Source organism: Papio anubis, chromosome 20, assembly GCF_008728515.1.
Source record: "Papio anubis isolate 15944 chromosome 20, Panubis1.0, whole genome shotgun sequence".
Taxonomy (NCBI): Eukaryota; Metazoa; Chordata; class Mammalia; order Primates; family Cercopithecidae; genus Papio; species Papio anubis.
In genome coordinates this window covers 6,465,598-6,487,154 of record NC_044995.1, presented here as the reverse complement: position 1 = coordinate 6,487,154, position 21,557 = coordinate 6,465,598, and the positions used below count along the sequence as shown (strand labels likewise).

Genomic DNA, 21,557 nt, shown 5'->3' with positions numbered 1-21,557 from the left:
ATATATTTACGGGGTACATGAGGTACTTTGATATCAGATGTGCAATGTGTAATAATCACATGATGGAAAATGGGGTATCCATTCCCTCAAATACTGATCTTTTGGATTATAAAGAATCCAATTATGCTCCTTTAGTTTTAAAAATATATACAATTAAATTATTATTGACTATATCACTCTATTGTGCCATTGCCGTTGAATACTAGGTCTCATTCGTTCTTTCTATTCTTTTTGTACCCATTAACCATCCCCACCTCTCCCTCGACCCCTGCTACCCTCACAATTTCTGGTAACCATCCTTCTATTCTCTATATCCATGAGTTCAAATGTTTTGATTTTTAGCTCCCACAAATAAGTGAGAGCATGCAAAGTTTGTCTTTCTGTGCCTGATCCATTTCACTTAACATAATGACCTCCAGTTCCATCTACGTTGTTGCAAATGACAGAGTCTCATTATTTTTCATGGCAGAATAGTACTCCATTATGTATATGAACCATATTTTTTTGTTCATTCATCTATTGATAGACACTTAGGTTACAAACTATTTTAATTTTTTTTCTACAGACAAACCCACAGTCGTGCAAAGGAATGTGTGTGTGCACAGGTATTCATTATAGCATTTTTTTGGTAATGAGCAAAAGATCAAAAGCAATTTTAATGTTCATTCATATGTGACAGGTCAGATTAAATTTTGTTACATTCATCCAATAAAATACAATGCAAAAATTAAAAAGAATGAGGATTTTTGAGAATATAGAGACAGAAGGAACACTTTCTAACTCATGATAAATCCATAATCACCCCAATAACCAAATCCATTTAAAGACATTACAAGAAAACAAAACTACAGACCAATAACTCTCATGAACATAGATGCAAAAATTCTCAAAAACCTATTAGCAAATCAAACCCGAAAATGTCTAAACTATTATAGTCTAAGGTATAAAACAAAGTATAAAAATTATTCATGCCAGGTATGCAAGTCTAGTTCAAATTTCAAACATTAATTAATATAATCAATTACATCAACAGACTAATGAGAAAACTACATAGTTATATCAGTAGAGGCAGAAAAAGTATTTGACAAAATTCAACACCCATTCATAATTTTTAAAAATGCTCAGTAATCTGGGAATAAAGAGAAACTTCCTCAATTTGATAAATAATGCCTACAAAAGAATCCTACAGCTAACATTATACTTAACAGTGGGAAACTTGAAGCTTTTCCACTAAGGACAGGAAGAAGGCAAGGGTATCTTCTCTCACATTGGTTTTCAGCATTGCTGAAGTCTTAGCTAATTCAATTAGAAACAAACTAAAAAGGTATGCGTATTGGAAAGGAAGAAAAAAAAACCTATTTTATTCAAAATCGACATGATCATCTATGCAGAAAATCCAAAAGAATGGACAACAAATATTCCTGGAAGTAATAAGTGATTATAGCAGGGTTGCAGAGTACAAAACAAAACAAAACAAACAAACAAACAAACAAAAATATATATATATATATATATATATATCTCACTTTCCTAGCTACCAGCAGTGAGCAAATGGAATCTGAAATTAAAAACACGATACTATTTACATTCTCTCCCTCAGAAATGAAACACTGAGTACAAATCTGACAAAATATGTACAAGATGTATATGAGAAAAACTACAACAGTTTGATGAAAGAAATTATAGAAGAACTGAAGAAATTGAGAGATATTCCATGTACAGGACTAGGAAGATTCAAGATTGTCAGGATGCCAAGCTTTGGATTCAATACAATCCCAATAAAAATTCCAACAATGTGTTTTGTGAATATAACAAACTGATTCTAAAGTTGTCAGTGTTCTGGATTTTGGCCATTTCTAATAGGAGTAGGGTGGTATCTCATCGTTTTAACTTGCATTTCCCTGGAAAAATACCCAGCATAGCCAACATAATATTGAACCAGTATAGCCAACATAATATTGAACCAGTATAGCCAACATAATATTGGACAAGAAGAGCAAAGTTGGAGGACTGACACCATCTGATTTCAAGACATACTGTAAAGCTACAGTAATCAAGACAGTACTACAGGCAAAAGAACAGACAAATAGATCAATGGAACTGAATAGAGAGCCCAGAAATAGACTCACATTAATCTCGTCAAGTGATCTTTATCAAAGGAGCAAAGGCAATTCAGTGGAGAAAAGATAGTCTTTTCAACAAACGGTTCTGGAATGACTAGACATCCATGTGCAAAAAAGTAAATTTAGAAACAGACCTTATGTGCTTCACTAAAATTAACTTAAAATGGATCAAAGACCTAAATGTAAAAGACAAAACTATAAAACACCTAGAAGATAACATAGGAGAAAATCTAGATGACGTTTGGTTTGGCAATGACTTTGTAATTACAAAACAAAAGGCATTATTCATGAAAGAAAGAATCAAGAAGGCAATTCTTATGAAAATTGAAAATTTCTGGCTGGGCATGGTGGCTCACACCTGTAATCCCAGCACTTTGGGAGGCTGAGGTGGGAGGATAGCTTGAGCCCAGGAATTTGAGACCAGCCTGGGTGACAAAGTGAGACCCCCATCTCTACAGAAAATAAATGATTAGCTGGGCATAGTGGTGCATACCTGTAGTCCTAGCTACTCGGGAGGAGGAAGTGGGGGGATCACTTGAGATCATGAGGTTGAGGCTGCTGTGAGCTGTGATGGTGCCACTGCATTCCAGTGTGGGTGACAGAGTGAGACTCTGTCTCAAAAAAAAAAAAAAAAAAAAAATCTGCTCTGTGTGGGAGTATTGCAAAAGACATATCAGATGAAAGACTGTTATCCGAAATATGCAAAGAACCCCTAAAACTCAACCATAAGAACACAGAAAGCCCATTTTAAAAATGGGCCAAGCCCTTCACAGGCACCTCAAGAAAGAAGATATACAGATGCCAGGTTAACATATGAGAGGGTGATCCACATCACATATCATCAGGGAAATGCAAGTTAAAACAATGAGATACCACCCTGGGTATCTTTGGCCAAAATCTACCTATTATTCGCCATTTGTACCTATCTTTGGCCATTTCTACCTATTAGAAATGGCGAAAATCTAGAACACTGACAAAACCAAATGCTGGCAAAGACATGAAACATCCTTGTTCATTATTGATGGGAAGGCAAAATGATACAGCCACCTTGGAAGAGCGTTTGGCAGTTTCCCATGCAACTAAACATAGGCTTACCATACAATCCAGCAGTCATGTTCTTTGGTATTTATCCAAACAAATTATAAACTTCTGTCCATATAAAAACCTGCACGTGGATGTTTATAGCATCTTTATTTATAATTGCCCAATTGGGAAGCAGCCAAGATGTTTTTCGGTAGGTGAATGGATATATAAATGATGGTTCATCCAGAGAGTGGACATGATTCAATTCTAAAAATAAATGAGCTATCAGTCGATGAAAAGACATGGAGGAAACCAAATGCATCCTGACTAAATGAGAGATGCCAATCGTAAAAGGCTACATAATGCATGATTTCTACTATATGACATCCGGGAACAGGAAAAAACTATCAACACAAAGAAAATATCAGTGGTTTCCCGGGGATGGGGAGGAGGGAGGGGTGAATAGGCAGAGCACAGAGGATTTTTAGGGCAATGAAATGAGTCTGTATGATACTGTAATGGTGAATACAGGTCATTATACATTTGTCCAAACCCACTGTATTAGTCTGTTTTCATACTGCTATAAAGAACTGCCTGAGACTGGGTAATTGAGAAAGGAAAGAGGTTTAATTGACTCAGAATTCAGCATGGCTGGGGAGGCCTCAGGAAACTTGCAGTCATGGCAGAAGGCAAAGAGAAAGAAGCCACCTTCTTCACAAGACAGCAGGAAGCAGAATTGCCCAGCGAAGGGGGAAGAGCCCCTTATAAAACCATCAAGATCTCATGAGAACTCAGTCACTACCCCAAGACCATCATGAAACTGCCCCAGTAATTCAATTACCTCCACCTGGTGTCTTCTTGACACGTGGGGATGATGAGGATTACAATTCAAGATGAGATCTGGGTGGGGATGGAAAGCCTAACCATATCACCCACTGAATGTAAAACACCAAGAATGAACCCTAATGGAAACTGTGGGCTTTGGATTAATGATGTATCTATGTAGGTCTAGCAACTGTGAGAAATGTATTACTCTGGTGGGGGATGTTGATAATGAGAGGAGTTGTGCATGCGTGGAGGCAGTGGGTTTATGGGAAATCTCTGTATTTTCTTCCCAATTTGCTGTGAAGCTAAAATTGCCCTAAAAAAGAAACTCTAGGCCAGGCACGGTGGCTCATGCCTATAATCCTAGCACTTTAGGAGGGCAAGGCAGGAGGATTGCTTGAGCTCAGGAGTTCAAGACCAGCCTGGGTGACTTGGTGAAACCCTGTCTTTACAAAAAATACAAAAATTAGCTGGGCATGGTGGCACAAGCCTGCAGTCTCAGCTACTCAAGAGGCTGAGGTGGGAGAACCACCTAAGCCTGGGAAGTCAAGGCTGCAATGAGCTGTCACTCCAGCCTAGGTGACAGAGTGAAACCCTGTCTCAATCAATCAACCAATCAATCAATAAACACTCTGCTAATAAAATAATGAGGCAGCCCCTTATGTACTAATATGATACTATTTTTGTATCTTATTGCTTGGAATTTACCCACATCTGACTGGAAGGATGACTAAGAAAATGATTATTTTAGCTAAATGAATTGCTGCCCACATTTGTTAATAAAGTAGGGGGAAGAATATTGGGTAGGCAGCTGGCAGTCTCCAGGGGAGCTTACACCTTTGGGTACTCAACATTCTCTACACTCTTCTCCCCAAACAGAAAAAGTGCTCTTGTTCTTCCTATGGGCACTATCCCCAGAGTTTTATTTTGGACTTCCAGATTCAAGCAAGTCTAGAAATGTTTGTTGGTGGCGAATGTCCCATAAACACCAAGAATCCTCAGCTTCTGAAGACCCCAGTATTCAAGGGTGCAATGGGAACTGAGAATCCACAGTGACAACTTCCAGTGAAGAAAAGAAAAATGGGGAGGATGCAGCAGGCCCTGTTCCACTGCACTTAACCAAGGCCAGTAGGAAGGAAAGTAAGACTCCTCTCTCCTGGCAGTGGAGGAAGGCTGTTAATTAGCCAATCCAGAAGCCCTAATTCTCCTGTCTCAAGGTCATACGCTGTGCTTGGTTCCTGGTTTTTCCTTCTTGCATTTTCTCCTTGTTCCTTATTTTCTTTGGCCACAACTTAGTTGGGCATTAAAGGGTATACTTCTCTTAGGAACTGGAAAGCATTTATAGGAGTCAAGAATGCAAATGAAAGCCGGGCGCGATGGCTCAAGCCTGTAATCCCAGCACTTTGGGAGGCCGAGACGGGCGGATCACAAGGTCAGGAGATCGAGACCATCCTGGCTAAAACAGTGAAACCCCATCTCTACTAAAAAATACAAAAAACTAGACGGGCGAGGTGGCGGGCGCCTGTAGTCCCAGCTACTTGGGAGGCTGAGGCAGGAGAATGGCATAAACCCGGGAGGCGGAGCTTGCAGTGAGCTGAGATCCGGCCACTGCACTCCAGCCTGGGCGACAGAGCGAGACTCCGTCTCAAAAAAAAAAAAAGAATGCAAATGAACTAAGTAAACTTCTCTGCTTTGGAAATGTTGGAAATGCAAATAACTTTAATGGAAACAGGAGGGAAAACGAGAGGAAATGTGACTGAGTAAAAACAGTGGAGTGAGTGAGGACGCTGATAACAGGACTGCCTCATATTCGCGTAGAGTTGTGTCTTTTGCTAGCGCATCCGGAGGGTATGTTCCGCACCGAAGGACCATTTCTAAGTGGTTATTTCCTGAAAGCAAAGTAAAGGGCTGAGTACTCTTGTGGGTTGATTTATTTCAAAACAAAGGCGTGAGGCAACAGTTAGCCACGGTACTTTCCTTAAAGCAGAAGCTCAAAACCAGAAATTCATAAAAAAGTAAACCACATGAGAATTTCTAAATATTGTGTGCTTGAGGATGGGTGTTTACTGGACATGGTCTGGTTCGTGTAATGAGGATTGGAGATAATTTTGATTTGATATGAAAAGCTCTCACTTAACACCTAGGTGATACTATTGTTTATTGATTTATTTATTCAATGAATATTTAATAAATGTCTATTACGTATCAGACAGTATTTTACACATAGAGGATGAGGTTCAATCAGCAAACCATACAGACCAAAATCCCTGACTTCAGAGAGCTTACATTTTCATTGTTTAAAAGAAATCATACCTCCAAAGGCTGTGCTCTAGGATAATAACAAGAAGAAGAAGAACAAAAATCAGAAATCAATCAATAAATAAAAGAAAGCATTTCAAGTTTCATGCTTTTTATTTTCAGACAAAGTCTCACTCTTGTTCCCCAGGCTGGAGTGCAATGGCACAATCTTGGCTCACTGCAACCTCCACCTTCCGGGTTCAAACAATTCTCCTGCCTCAGCCTCCCAAGTAGCTGGGATTACAGGTGTGTACCACCATGCCTGGCTAATTTTTGTATTTTAAGTAGAACCGGGGTTTTACCATGGTGGCCAGGCTGGTCTCGAACTCCTGACCTCAGGTGATCTGCCTGCCTCAGCCTCCCAAAGTGCTGGGATTACAGGCATGAGCCACCGTGCCCGGCCAAGTTTCATACTGTTTTATAACTTTTAAACAGTTATTATACTATTTCATGCTGATGAGTTTGACAGTTTGAATGAAATGGCCAAATTCCTTAAAACTCACAGTTTACCAAAACTGACAGATAGGAAAAAACAAAAAACAAAAAAACAGAAGAGTCTAATGACTGTTAAAGAAAACAAACCTGTTATTAAAAATCTTCCCAGAAAGAAAACACAAGACCAAGTTGGCTTCACTGGTGAGTTTTTCTGAATATTTAATGAAGACATAACATCAGAAAACAGAATCAGAGGAATTACTTCTCAATTCCTTTTAAGAGACCATTACAAGTTTGATGTAAAACTTAGCAAGGATAGTAGAAAAAGTGAAATAACAGAACCATTTTTATATAAACATAAACACAGAAATTCTAACCAACTCTTGTGAGATATAAATATTTAAAGTATATCAGGACTAAGTGTGGTTTATTCCAGGAATTCAACAGTAGTTTAACATTCAGAACTTAATGAACATTATTTATGATGATTTACATAAAAGAAGAAGAAGAATATGACCAACTTAATACATGTAGAAACTGCATTTGATAAAATACAACGTCCATTCATGATGTAAGAAAAAGAAACAGAAAACTCTTAGCAAACTAAAAATAGAAGAAAACTTCCATAGTCTGATTTTTAAAAATAGCTATAAAAAACCTACAGCAAACATTCTACTTTGTACTTTAAAGTCTTCCCCTTATTATGCGCTATCTCATCTAAGTCTTACAAATCCCCACCACTCTTTCTCTTCTGTTTCCCGCCTCCACTTACCCGGGTATAGGCAGAAGTCAAAAAAACCAAAAATAACACTAATATTATAGTAGCCTGACTGTCTATTTCTTAGCCCCAAATCGGGGACACAAAAGCATTTTTCCTGAATAAATACTTGAACTGTGCATCCTTGAATGCCTCAATATGACTCAAAGGTAGATCAAGCTGGAACTGGCATTAGGGTAGGATCAACAGAACTCAAAATAACCCTGACCCCATCCTCACATCGCCTGTAACTCAGTCTCTGCAGGAGGTGAAGCAGAATTGGCAGCCGTGTCATTGGTTGGGGCTGAGTCCTCAGACAGGGCCCTCTCCAGACTGGTGGGCAGGGAGTGGATCAGTCTCTCTCGGAAGTCCTGGCCCACAAAGACATAGAGCATGGGGTTGAGGCAGCTGTTGAAGAAGGCGAGGGAGCTCGTTGGGTTAACCAGGATATCAATGATTTTGTACTTGCCCTCGAGCAACATCTCTTTGAGCCAGACGGTGCTCAGAAGGGCAACCAGTTGAAAGGGGAACCAACAAATGAAGAAAGAAGCCACCACAGCAGTGAGGACCCGTAAGGGACGGCTGGATTTAATCATGCCCTTTTTGTGGATCTTGGCTGCAATGAGCCCATAGCAGATGGCAACAATGGACATCGGCATACTAAAGCCAATGACAAACCGGATAATCCCTCTGGCTGTCAGCATGGTAATGGCTACATTCTTCCTCTTCTCAGGGGTGTCACCCCAGGATGCAAAGTTGAAAGTACAGTACGTGTCCCCATTTGGAATAGTTACTGTAGTCAAAAAGAGGAAAACTGGCAAGGTAAGGACTAGGGCAAGAATCCAAGGTCCGATGATCACCTTTATGGCCAGACTCACGGTGCGGTGGTTCTGGGCCCAGACTGGATGCAGGACACAAATGCAGCGGTCCAGTGCAATGAAACCAATCAAGAAGACACTTCCAAAGAGGTTGATGTCCACCACGATGTGAATTAACTTACACAGGAACCAGCCAAAAGGCCATTTTTCTCCCATGGCCATAGAGACAATGAGGAATGGTAACGTGGCCGTGAAAGAAAAGTCAGCCAGGGCCAGGTTCAGGTAACAGATGGTGGTGACTGTGCGTGTCATCCGGAATCCAGCCACCCAGATCACAAGCCCATTGCCCAGGACCCCGAGGACAAAGGTGACCCCAAGCACCACCAACGGGAGGATCTGCAGAACAGTGTAGCCAGCAGACTCATAGGACGCTTCTTCATGCTCATTCAGAGGAGTGGAGAGGTTGGTTTCCATCTTGCCCGCACCTGAGACATTCCAACAATGGCCATTTCTCAGCTGTGGAACCATCTTACAGCATCTGTATTTATAGCTCACATCAACTTCCACTAAATCTCCCACTCCTACCAGGAGACCCACTGTATCTACTAAGCCTTGTTGACAATGGTGCTATGGAATTGGCATTCTCTTGGATGCTCCTTTGGGAAGGGATAGTCCTCCATATTCCCATCATTATCAATATGCACTTCACTTATCGGGCTGATCACTTCACCAAGAGGATTACAAGGCTCTGTCCACCAGCAAAAATACTGATCTTATGTTGTACGGACAATGGAAAATCGAGCATAGGCAGCCTCAGCATTGTGAGGAAGGCATAAGACTCAGAGTCAGAAGGTTCACATCTGTGTCTCCCATTACTCAATGCAAACATGCTGGCAAGCTCTACAACCTCTTTCAGCCCCAGGTTCTTCCAGTCTCCCAACTCCTGACCCTCACAGATGTGAGAACCCTTGACCTATTGCTTGGCTAGTACTCAAGATAAAGTTGAAGGGTTTGGCTTGAGGTTATTGTTGAAGAGAATCTTGAGAAGTCACCGGTAATATGTAGTAGTATGTTATATCCTGAGGATTCTGCACTAGGGGAAGTCAGCAAAGAGAGTTCTATCTCTGCTTTCTACCCTCTGCTTTTTCCTGTCCCTGCTTGATGTGGAGCTCATCTCTGTTTGGAATGCAAATAATCAGTACCGATTTGTATAGCTTTGGTGTCTGTGGGATACAGACTCTGAGAATAATAATCCATATTAATACTTGTAATAGAGACTATGCATTGTGTTAATTACTACATATGGGATCCAGTTTGGCTTACATAATAGCTGTGTAATATTCATTACTTCTAGTTTTCATTAGAAGAAATTAAAGCTCAGGGCAATTGTGAAATGTGTTGAAGGTCACTTAGGTAGTAGATAATAGATTAAGGACTTCAGTTCAGCTTGGTCTGACTTCTAAACCCTTACTCTTGACAGATATTGCTGGTTGCCCACCCAGCAACTGTTCCCCATTCTTCTCTGCTCAAAAAACCACAATCGTGTGTTTAGTTACTCACCCTGAAGAGAAGGTGTCCTTTCTCCATGTTGGGAATAAATCTTGACTAGTTTAATTAGCACTAACGAGAATTCCTTTTACTTTGCAAGGGATTGCTTTAGCAGTGGACATGTGACTGAATTGTGGACAATAACATTGTAAGAATATAACCTGCAGAACTTCTCAGATCAAGTTTTGTTGTTTTTTTTTTTCTTTTAAGAACAAAAATCCAAAACATGTAGTGCCTGCCTCTGGTCCGGGTCACATCTGTAATTTTTGTATCCAATTCAACAAAAAGTCCCATGCCACTTGAGCACATTTTCTTGTTTTTTTTTTTTTTCTCCTTGAAACAGAGTCTTGCTCTGTGACCCAGTCTGGAGTGCAGTGGCAGGATCTCGGCTCACTACAAGCTCCGCCTCCCGGGTTCATGCCATTCTCCTGCCTCAGCCTCCTGAGTAGCTGGGACTACAGGTGCCCGCCACCATGCCCAGCTAATTTTTTGTATTTTTTTTTTTTAGTAGAGACGGGCTTTCACCGTGTTAGCCAGGATGGTCTCGATCTCCTGACCTCGTGATCTGCCCGCCTCGGCCTCCCAAAGTGCTGGGATTACAGGCGTGAGCCACCGCGCCCAGCCCACTTGAGCACATTTTCTTATGCTGTGGTCTGTGGACTTTACCAGAAACATCCAGGCTGCCTGTTAAAATTGTATTCATTATCCTTAGCAAACTAGTACAGGAACAGAAAACCAAATACCACATGTTCTCACTTATAAATGAGAGGTAAATGATGAGAACACATGGACGCAAAGAGGAAAACACTGGGGCCTACCAGAAGGTGGAGGGTGGGAAGAGGGACAGGATCAGGAAAAATAAGTAGTGGGTATTAGGCTTAATACCTCAGTGATGAAATAATCTGTACAATAAACCACCAGGATACAAGTTTACCTATATAACAAACCTGCACATAAACCCCTGAACTTACAATGAAAATGAAAAACAATTATATCCATAAATCTCACTCTAGAATCTGTTTGTATAAAAGCCAGGATGATTTGTTATGGCCATGAGAATCTGAGAATCATCTCAGACTGGGCTATTCGGCATCTTTAAGAGAAATAGCAATTCCCTAGCACTTGTTCATATCTAATGCTCATAACATTGTGAAACAGCCGTCACATCTGAGGGAATTCGTGGCCTGGGGACTCCTGTAGTTTTTCAGCATCATGCCCAGCCAGTCAGTGGAGGCAGCAAGATATGAAAACCAAGATGAAGAACTCCAGAGCCACTGCCTTTGCATACGGAAGTCCTGCCTTTGAAAGGGGTTCCCCCAAGATTACTAGGATAGGGCTATGCCCCAGTCTGATGATTTTTAGCCTTCTTCCTTTCACTTATTTCCTTCTTTTCCTCCTGCTATTACCAGTGAGTTTCACTGAGGTCTTCTTCCATGGGACATTATTTAATGTAGCTCAGGGTTTCTCAACCTTGGCACCATTGACATGTGGGTCTGGGTAATTCTTTGTTGTGGTAGACCATTCTGGACACAGTAGGATGTTTAGCAGCACCCCTGGCCTCTATCCACAGATACCAGTAGCAACTCCTTCTCCAGAAATGACAATCAACAGGTTCCATAAACATTGTCAAAGGTCCCCTCAGAGGCAAAGTCACCCCCAACTGAGAGTCGCTGTTATAAAGAATACTAGGCTCGGCCGAGTGCAGTGGCTTACGCTAGTAATCCCAACACTTTGGGAGGCCAAGGAAGGTGGATTGCCTGAGGTCAGGAGTTCCAGACCACCCTGGGCAATATGGTGAAGCCCCGTCTCTACTGAAAATACAAAAAATTAGCCGGGCCTGGTGGCTCGCGCCTGTAGTCCCAGCTACTTGGGAGGCTAAGGCAGGAGAATCGCTTGAACCCGGGAGGCGGAGGTTGCAGTGAGCCGTGCCACTGCACTCCAGCCTGGGAGACAGAGCGAGACTCTGTCTTAAAAAAAAAAAATACTGGACTCTGGAGTCAACTAGATCTCTCTTCTAATCTCATCTGTGATGTCTCCTCACTATGAGTTCTTAGTGACATCTCTTTAAGCCTCAGTTTTCTGCTCTGCAGAACGAGGACAATTTTATGGTGAAGTCTAACTTTCGGGTGAAGATTAAGTGAGAATAGACATGGAAATCTTTTAGGCTAGACTGAGTACATCTATGACAAATGGGAACTCTTGGCCTTCACCAGGCTGTGTGCTGTGTCCTGGGGCTCAATCCATTATGAAGCTCAAGGTCAGGACAAGAACGATGTTCATAGCAATAGTTGCTTCTACTTATGAACATTATCCACACGCCAAGAGCTTCTCCTTTAGCCCTAACGACGCCTCTCACAGGATGTGTGGATGGGCTGTGTTAATATGTGTAAGCACTGAGCACACCCTGAGACACGGTGAATATTGACTAATCTTAGTGATATTAGGTTGGTGCAAAAGTAACTGCGGCTTTTGCCATTTGAAAATAATAGCAAAAACAGCAATTACTTTTGCAGCAACCTAATAATTAGCATAACCATTGTACAGACAAGGAAGTTAAGATGGGCTTAGATGGGCTATGTTAATTGTTCAACGTTCCCAGGTAGAAAGAGGTAGAGCCAAAATTGGAGCTCAGCCAGATTGATTACAACAGAATTGTGCTGTTAACCCTTTTCCACCCCATAGTTCCTCAACAGACTCAGATTTTCTCTATCCACCCTCCAAACATTCTACGAGGCACTTAGGAGACATGATCTATCCATAATCTCAAATTCATTTTAAAATGTTGATACAGGCTGGGCGTGGTGGCTCACACCTGTAATCCTAGCACTTTGGGAGGCCAAGACAGGTGGATCACTTGAGGTCACGAGTTCGAAACCAGCCTGGCCAACATGGTGAAACCCTGTCTCTACTAAAAATACGAAAATTAGCTGGGCATGGTGGCGGGTGCCTGTAATCCCAGCTACCTGGGGGGCTGAGGCAGGAGAATCACTTGAGTCCAGGAGGTAGAGGTTGCAGTAAGCCCAGATTGTGCCACTGTACTCCAGCCTGGGCAAAAGAGCGAGACTCCGTCTCAAGAAAACAACAAAAAAAAATGTTGATACAACAAGGAAGGATGATTATGAAATGACAGGTGGGGATAGATTAACAAGGCAAAAATTGCAAAGTTTTAGGTCCACCCTAGTTGTAACATAAGGAGAAGAACCGTGAACCACAGGTGATACCTGTACTGATTATGAGGGCTACTATTTGGTGAGTCCTTAATATGTGCCAGTCACTGTATATTTTATCATCTCTGATTACAACATCCTTGCTTTGGGACAAGTGCCGTCCTTGCATAATATGTAGGAAAGTACGGCTCAGAGAGGGGAAGTGACTTGCGCGATTATTGAGGGTTGCAATTGAATTTATGACCATAGATGTCAAATGAAAACTCAGCAGTTCCTCATTAGGTTACTGTACTTCTCCAGCGCGCTTGCTATCCCACACCTTAATTATTTCAGTCCTGCTTTCTCCAAAAAATACCTCATTTACTGTGTTTTTCCCACTCCCAGCAGATGCTGTTGACTGACATTATAATGAGAAAATGGTAATAACTAGATGTGAAATTTTCAACCTTTTCTCCCCTGACCCTCAGTCTACCTGCCCCTGTCACTGTGAATAAAGACTTCTTGTTCTTTCCAATAATTTCCCTCCCTACATGGGCCGGGGATGCCCTCTCACCTTCCCACAAACCTTCCCCCTGCATTTGTCCTTCCATTTTCTGCCAAAACCGAACCCTCAAGATTTTATTTCTACTAGATCATTCTCACTATGACATAAACATTATCCTATCCCCTCCCTATAAAAAGAAACTATTCTTGGCTGGGTGCAGTGGCTCACGCCTGTAATCCCACCATTTAGGGAGGTTGAGGCGAGTGGATCACTTGAGGCTAGGAGTTTGAGACCAGACTGGCCAACATGGTGAAATCCCATCTCTACTAAAAATACAAAAATTAGCCAGGTGTGATGGCGCACACTGGTAATCCCAGCTATTTGGGAAGCTGAGGCAGGAAGACCTCTTGAACCCTTGAAGGCGGAAGTTGCAGTGAGCTGAGATCGCACCACTGCCCTCCAGCATGGGCGACAGTGAGTCTGTCTCAAAAACAAACAAAAAACCAAACCAAAACAAAACAAAAACAAAATAAAAACCACCCCCAAAAAACAACTGTTGGGAGCAAACCCCCCCAAAAACTGGCCATAAACAAAATCTCTGCAGCACTATGGCATGTCCATAATGGCCCTAATGCCCAAGCTGGAAAGTTGTGGGTTTATGGGAATGAGGACAAGGAACACCTGGCCCCCCCAGGGCGGAAAACCATTTAAGGCATTCTTAAACCACAAACAATTAGCATGAGCGAACTGTGTCTTAACGGGATGTTCCTGCTGCAGTTAACTAGCCCAACCTATTACTCATTTAATTCAGCCCATCCCTTCGTTTCCCATAAGGGATACTTTTAGTTAATTTAGTATCTATAGAAACAATGCTAATGACTGGTTTGCTGTTAATAAATATGTGAGTAAATCTCTGCTCGGGGCTCTCAGCTCTGAAGGCTGTGAGACCCCTGATTTCCCACTTCACACCTCTATATTTCTGTGTGTGTGTCTTTAATTCCTCTAGCGCCGCTGGGTTAGGGTCTCCCCGACCAAGCTGGTCTCGGCAAACAACCAAAAAGATCCTTGGACTATATTCCTCTCCGGTGTTAACCCTATTTCTCCTAAGAGAATTCTTTCTGTGAAAAGAATTTGCAGCCAGATTTTGGAAGGAGTTGTCTGTGTTTGCTCCCTTAGACTCCTTGCTTCACTTTTTCTCCTGAATCCAGTCTGTATTGACTCCAGTCCTTAGCACTGACCCATGGTGCATTTTCCTGAGGATGCTTATGACCTCAAGGCTGCAAATGCAGTGGCTGCAAATCCATCTTGGTTCTTATCTCAATATCTTCGTGATATAGAACCCATTGGATCTCTTCCTTCTCCTTAAATCACGTTTTTTCTGTGCCATGAGATGATAAATGTACACACAACACACTTTCACCTGCCTTTAAATCTCAGTTGGCCATCTCTTTTCAGTCCCCTTTGCTAGTATTTTCTGCTCTAAGTTTGACTCTAAATTTAGGAGTATCCTGCAGCTTTTACTTGTTCCCCACCTCTTTTATCTCTATATAGTCTTTCTACAGGTGATATTATCCAGTTTCAGGGCTTAAAATATCATGCTGTCTTTTCATCTAAATTATCAGCCTTGGCTTCTCTCTGGTGCTCCAGTCTGATATAACCTCTCCCCACGGGAGTCCCGTAGACACTCCAAACCTAACGTGGCTCAACCAAACAGTTGATTGTCTCATCCTCCCAAACCTGCCACTCTTCCAATATTTTGTGTCTATTTGAGTTTAAACATTCAGTTGTTAAAGCTTCCAAACTAGAACTTATCTTTCATTTTCCTTTCTCTCACCACAATGCCATCCAAGTCCTATTAATTCTATCTGCAGAACCTGCTGAATGCACAACCAGAGCCATCTCCATCTCCACAACCTGTGTCCATGGTCCTGTCAGGCAGGAATGTTTGCACCAACTTTGCAAATAGCTTGTTCCTGGTCCTGCTTTTCCCTGCCCTACAATCCAATCTCCAGAAGAAAACCAAATGAGCTTTTTAAAAGTTCAGAAAGGGCCAGGCACAGTGGCTCACTCCTGTAATCCCAGCACTTTGGGAGTTCGAGGCAGGCGGGTCACCGGAGGTCGGGAGTTCGAGACCAACCTGGCCAACATGAAGAAACCCCATCTCTACTAAAAATACAAAAGTAACCGGGCGTGGTAGCACATGCCTGTAATTCCAGCTGCTCGGAGGCTGAGGCAGGAGAATCGCTTGCACGAGGGAGGCGGAGATTGCAGTGAGCCCAGATTGCGCCATTGCACTCTAGCTTGGGCAAAAAGAGCAAAACTCTGTCTCAAAAAGAAAAAAAACAAAACAAAAAAACGCCCAATAAGGGCCAGCATGGTGACATGCCTCCCAGAACTTTGGGAGGCCAAGGTGGGTGGATCACCTGAGGTCAGGGATTCGAAACCAACCTGCCCAACATGATGAAACCCCAACATGATGAAACCCCATCTCTACTAAAAATACAAAAAGTAGCTGGGCGTGATGGTGGGAGCCTGTAATCCCAGGTACTCGGGAGGCTGAGGCAGGAGAATCGCTTGACCCTGAGAGGCAGAGTTTGCAGTGAGCCGAGACTGCACTACTGCACTTCAGCCTGGACGACAGAGCAGACTCTGTCTCAAAAAAAAAAAAGTCCAATAAAATGGTGACGTTATTTTCTTTTCTTTTCTTTTTTTTTTTTGAGATGGAGTCTCGCTCTGTCGCCCAGGCTGGAGTGCAGTGGCCGGATCTCAGCTCACTGCAAGCTCTGCCTCCCAGGTTTAGGCCATTCTCCTGCCTCAGCCTCCCAGGTAGCTGGGACTACAGGCGCCTGCCACCTCGCCCGGCTAGTTTTTTGTGTTTTTTAGTAGAGACAGGGTTTCACCGTGTTAGCCAGGTTGGTCTCGACTCCTGACCTCGTGATCCGCCCGTCTTGGCCTCCCAAAGTGCTGGGATTACAGGCTTGAGCCACCGCGCCCGGCCTGTGATGTTATTTTCAACACCTTCCAATGGCTTCCAAACTTCTAACTTACCCTTATCTTAAGTTCCCTCAAGCACCCCTGGACCTGCCCTGTGCATCCCTCAGATCTTATCTCTGCACTCTCGTGGGGCACACTGTGCTCCACCCACAGCAGGCTCTGATTCCTTGAACATGCGACTCATTGTCATCTCAGGGCTTCTGCCTTCTCTGTTCCTTCTGCCTACAGTGCTCTTCCTCTTAAGCTTCTCACACCTGGCTCCTTCACATGTTTATTTATTTATCTTTGAGGTAGAGTTTCACTCTTCTCGCCCAGGCTGAAGTGCAATGGCGCAATCTTGGCTCACTGCAACCTCCGCCTCCTGGATTCAAGCGATTCTCCTGCCTCAGCCTCCTGAGTAGCTGGGATTACAGGCTCCCACCACTACGCCCGGCTATTTTTTGTTGTTGTCGTTTTCTGTATTTTTAGTAGAGACGGGGTAATGCAAGCCCTAAATGCTAGCCACACACGTGACTTACAACTTTCTAGTAGCCATATTAAAAAAATAAAATCACTAGGGGAAATTAATTATAATAATATGTTTCATTTAACCCCACAAATAAAAAAAAATCACTGGAACATATAACCAAAATTAAAGTCATTAACGAGATAAGTTGTATTATTTTGATCATACTAGTGATTAAACTACACTAAGTATATTTCACACCTAAGCACATTTCAGATCAAGATAGAAACATAAGCACTCAAAAGTTGCCTGTGGCAAGTGGATACTCCATTAACAGCACTGCTCTAGAATTTAGGAGGTGTTTGCCAGAGAGCAGGAGTTCCAACGATACATTTTAAATTGTCAGTCCCCAACTTACCAGCAGCTAAGCTCCTCTTCCTGTGTGTTTCTTGGCTTCCTGTGGAGTAACACAAGCTCTAAGGGCTTTTACAGAGACTACTGAATGACGGGGGAGGGACAATGGAGCTGGAACCAATCCCCTAACAGAAACTCAGGATGTCTTATAATTTTCAGAAGACACCTTGGGTATGTTGTCAGTGGACCCTTCTTGGAAACCTATGTGTCTGAATGTTCCTTCATCTCTAGCTTTCTGTGAGAGACTGGAGTTAATGCTTCCAAATGTCAAGGGTCAAGGAACCTGAATGTCCAGCCCTTCCTTCTTCAGTTTCATGAAAATGAAGGAAACAATTACTGAAGTGAGAAGAGTTTCAGCCATGTATTAAAGCCCAAATATGATAGTTAAGTCAAACTCAATTCTCGACTTATGCAGTCCTTCTGGCATCAAATGTGTGTGTCTGTTCCATATCAAGCAATTCTCCAATTCTCTGGGGACGCCACTGGGTATCTCACAATTCAATTCAGCTCTGACGCTGTCCACCTGGAGTTAGTGTCAGATCCCACAGGTTAAAGGGTTTACTCTCCCAAGACTGTCCTCACTTCAGACACCAATTCAAGTCCCAGGTGGCCACCTGTACTTCTGACTGACTGGCTGTAAATCGGGGGTAGGGGGATGTTTATAACCCCTTCCTCTGTTTTGATAATTTGTTAGAATGACTCACAGAACTAAAGAAGGCACATTACTGGCCGGGCGCTGTGGCTGTCACCTGTAATCCTAGCACTTTGGGAGGCCGAGGTGGGTGGATCACTTGAGGTCAGGAGTTCAAAACCATCCTGGCCAACATGGTGAAACCCCACCTCTACTAAAAATACAAAAAAAAAGTTAGCTGGGCATGGTGGTAGGCACCTGTATTCCCAACTACTTGGGAGGCTGAGGCGGCAGAATCACTTGAACCCGGGAGGCAGAGGTTACAGTGAGCCGAGATTGCGCCACTGAAATCCAGCCTGGGCGGCAGAGCGAGACTCCATCCAAAAAAAAGAAAAGAAGAAGGCACATTACCTACAGTTACTCATTTGCTCTCAATGGAGTTCACATATCAAGAAATAGGAGGTGGTAGGTATTGTATAGGTGCAGGTCTCTAAAGAGGTGCTTCCTTGCTGGCTGCTGGAGACATAGAGATCAATCAGGCGGCATGGGCTCTGCGGACCACCTGAATAGAGGGGTGAGAATGCAGTGCTTAGTTACAATAGGGTGGGGGTATGTAGTGATAGGCAGATGCCTGGCTCCTTGTGGGATCCCCTAAAAAGGGACAACTAACTCAGATTCACGGATCTAGAGTCAATATCCGGAGGAGGGAACATCTAGGCTGAGTGTTAAAGACTCAGATAAAGGAGAAAAAATAATGCATTCTAGTCAGAGGGGAGTAAAAACACCCAGGAAAGGGGTCACAAGAAAGCAGGTTACTTTTGGTTACTGGAGCATAGATGATGAGAGAGACAGCAATGAGCATTAAGTTTGTAGAGGGTGGCAGAGGCAATTTCTTGGATGGTCTTGAATGCTACAAAAAGAACTTGGAATTTCTCTTTAAGAACACGAAAAGCTTATGAAAAGAGGAGAGTGACTAGTCAGATGTATGCTTCCAAAAATCATTGTTCTAGAGTCCTCCTGCAAAGGGATGGCTCTGAGAATGTTCCCAGTTGGAGGCAGAGATCTTAAAGGGTAAGAAGTTGCCAGAGATCAAGGTGAACTTGTCGAATAGTTGCCTGTGCTGGAGCAGTGTGCTAGAGAGGAGGGGTAGTTTAGGGAGCGATTTCCAGGCCTGGTAGACTGTGCTTGGAGACCAGATGGCTCTGGAGAATGAGGAAGCATGAAGGGTCTTTATGAAGCCCACATTCATAATTCATGATTGCTGTATAACCACCCAAATCATAGCATGTAAAACAACCATTTCATTATGTTCATGGATTATGTGGGTTGGGAATTAGGATAAGGCACAGAGGAGATGCTTGTCTCTGCCACCCAAAACTCAAAGGTTTGGGGGTGACTAGAAGACTGGGTACTGAAGTCATCTGGAGCTCCTTCATTCACATGTCAGACGCCTGAGTTGGGATGACTCAAATGCTGAACGAGGCTGGGATTGCCCCAAGTGTCTACGGGCAGCCTCTCCAGCATGGTGGTCTCAGGGGAATCAGAGTCCCTGCACAATGGCTGCCTTCCCCAGAACACGTGTCCTAGGAGAACTGGAAGATGCTTCCTAGCCGTTCTTGACCTAGCCTTGAAAGCTATGTGGAGTCATTTCTACCATATTCTTCGGTCAAAGTAGTCCCAACCCTACCCAGGTTCCAGGGCAGAGGGGATAGAATATGCCTGCCTTCCTCTCAGTGGAGGGAGTGTCCAAGAATATTGTGGCCATTTTCTTCAGAACCGTTGCACCAAGGTAACTGTGTGGATTTGGGGGCTGTCATTGAGATGAGAATCAATGAAAAGAAGCAGAGTGTTTAGTTTGCTAGAGCTGCCATAACAAAATACCATTGACTGGGTGGCTACAACAATAGAAATATATTTTCTCACAGTTTTATCAGCTGGAAGTATAAGATCAAGGTGTCAGCAGGGTTGATTCCTCCTGAGTCCTCTCTCCTTGGCTTGTAGATACCGCCTCCTCCTCATGTTTTCACCTAGTTTTCCCTCTGTGCCTGTCTGTGTCTGGATCTCCTCTTTTCATAAGGATGTCAGTCATATTGAGTTGGGGCACACCCTAATGACCTCAGTTTCAGTTAACTACCTCTTTAAAGGTTGTATCCCCAAATACAGTCACATTCTGATGTGCTGGGGTGTATTAGTCAGTTCTCATGCTGCTAATAATGGCATACCTGAAACTGGGTAATTTATAAAGGGAAGAGGTTTCATGGACTCACCGTTCCACATGGCTGGGGAGGCCTCGCAATCATGGCGGAAGGCAAAGGAAGAACAAAGGGACGTCTTACATGGCAGCAGGCAAAAGAGAATGAGAGCCGAGTGAAAGGAGAAACCCCTTATAAAATCGTCAGATCTCGTGAGCCATATTCACTACCATGAGAACATTATGGGGGAAAACTGCCCCCATGAAACAATTATCTCCCACCTAGTTCCTCCCCCATCACGTGGGAATTACGGGAGCTACAATTCAAGATGAGATCTGGGTGGGGACACAACCAAACCTTATCATGGGGTTAGGGCTTCAACCTAAGAATTTGAAGGGGAGTGTGACACAATTTAGTCCTTGGAGTTGTGGGAGAAGGTGAGGAGAACAAAGGCTGGAGATGAGTTTGAAAGGAAACAGGAACACAAAATGATGTGTCTGGACATCAAGGGTAGGTCTGAGCTAGAGACAGGGATCTAGTGAATGTTAGCTGAGGTGTGGTTCAAGTTTTAAGTATGGATGGGTTCACCACAGAGAATGTGAAACAGCAGAAAGAGAGGTTTATGTACTTACTAAGATATCAATAATATCTTTTGCACTGGAATTCATGCCAAGTGCTTTGTATCACTGATCTTATTTGTTCTGCTCCAGAAAACACCTCTGTAAGTATCATTGCTCTCAATTCACAGGTGAAGTGACTGGGACTCAGTGCAGTTAAATCAGGGGTCAAATCTAGTCCACCACTTGTTTTTTTATGGCCTGAGAGCCAAGAATGGCTTTAATGTTTCTTACCAGCTAAAGAAAATCAAATGAAGGGTATTTTGTGCCATGTAAAACTTATATGAAATCAATTGTAGTGTTTTAAATAAAGTTTTATTGACACATAGTCATGCTCATCGTTTACAACTTTGCTTGTGGCTGTTTTCAGGCTACAACAGCAGAGCCAAGGAGTTGTGATGGAGACCCCATGGCCTGCCAAACGAAATATATTGACTCTCTGGCCCTTTATAGGAAATGTTTGTGGCCCATTGCAGTGGTTTCCTCCTGTAATCCCAGCACTTTGGGAGGCCAAGGCGATCCATTGTTTGAGGTCAGGAGTTCAGGACCAGCCTGGTCAACATGGCAAAACCGCATCTCTACTTAAAAATTACAAAAATTAGCCAGGAGTGGCGGCAGGCACCTGTAATCCCAGCTACTGGAGAGGCTGAGGCAGGGAAATCGCTTGAACCTAAGAGGCAAAGCTGCAGTGAGCCAAGATCACACCACTGTACTCCAGCCTGGGCGATACAGTGAGACTCTGTCTCAAAAAAAAAAAAAAAGTTGGGGGAAATGTTTCAGACCCCC

General features: G+C 43.0%; 1 protein-coding gene across 2 annotated transcripts; it reads right to left on the bottom strand.

Annotated features, from left to right (window-relative positions):
• Window positions 1-6,898: 6,898 nt before the first annotated feature.
• FPR2 (formyl peptide receptor 2) lies at window positions 6,899-17,447 on the bottom strand. Of its 2 annotated transcripts, none has more exons than XM_003916021.5 (2): window positions 17,336-17,447; window positions 6,899-8,764 (listed from the first exon to the last, which is right to left on the bottom strand). In XM_003916021.5, the coding sequence occupies exon 2, from the start codon at window positions 8,751-8,753 to the stop codon at window positions 7,698-7,700; it is 1,056 nt and encodes a 351-aa protein (XP_003916070.1). In that variant the 5' UTR covers window positions 8,754-8,764; window positions 17,336-17,447; the 3' UTR covers window positions 6,899-7,697. The 2 variants fall into 2 exon arrangements, with proteins under 2 accessions (XP_003916070.1, XP_031515107.1); XM_031659247.1 differs by lacking the exon at window positions 17,336-17,447 and adding an exon at window positions 9,840-10,194.
• Between the last annotated feature and the right edge of the window lie 4,110 nt (window positions 17,448-21,557).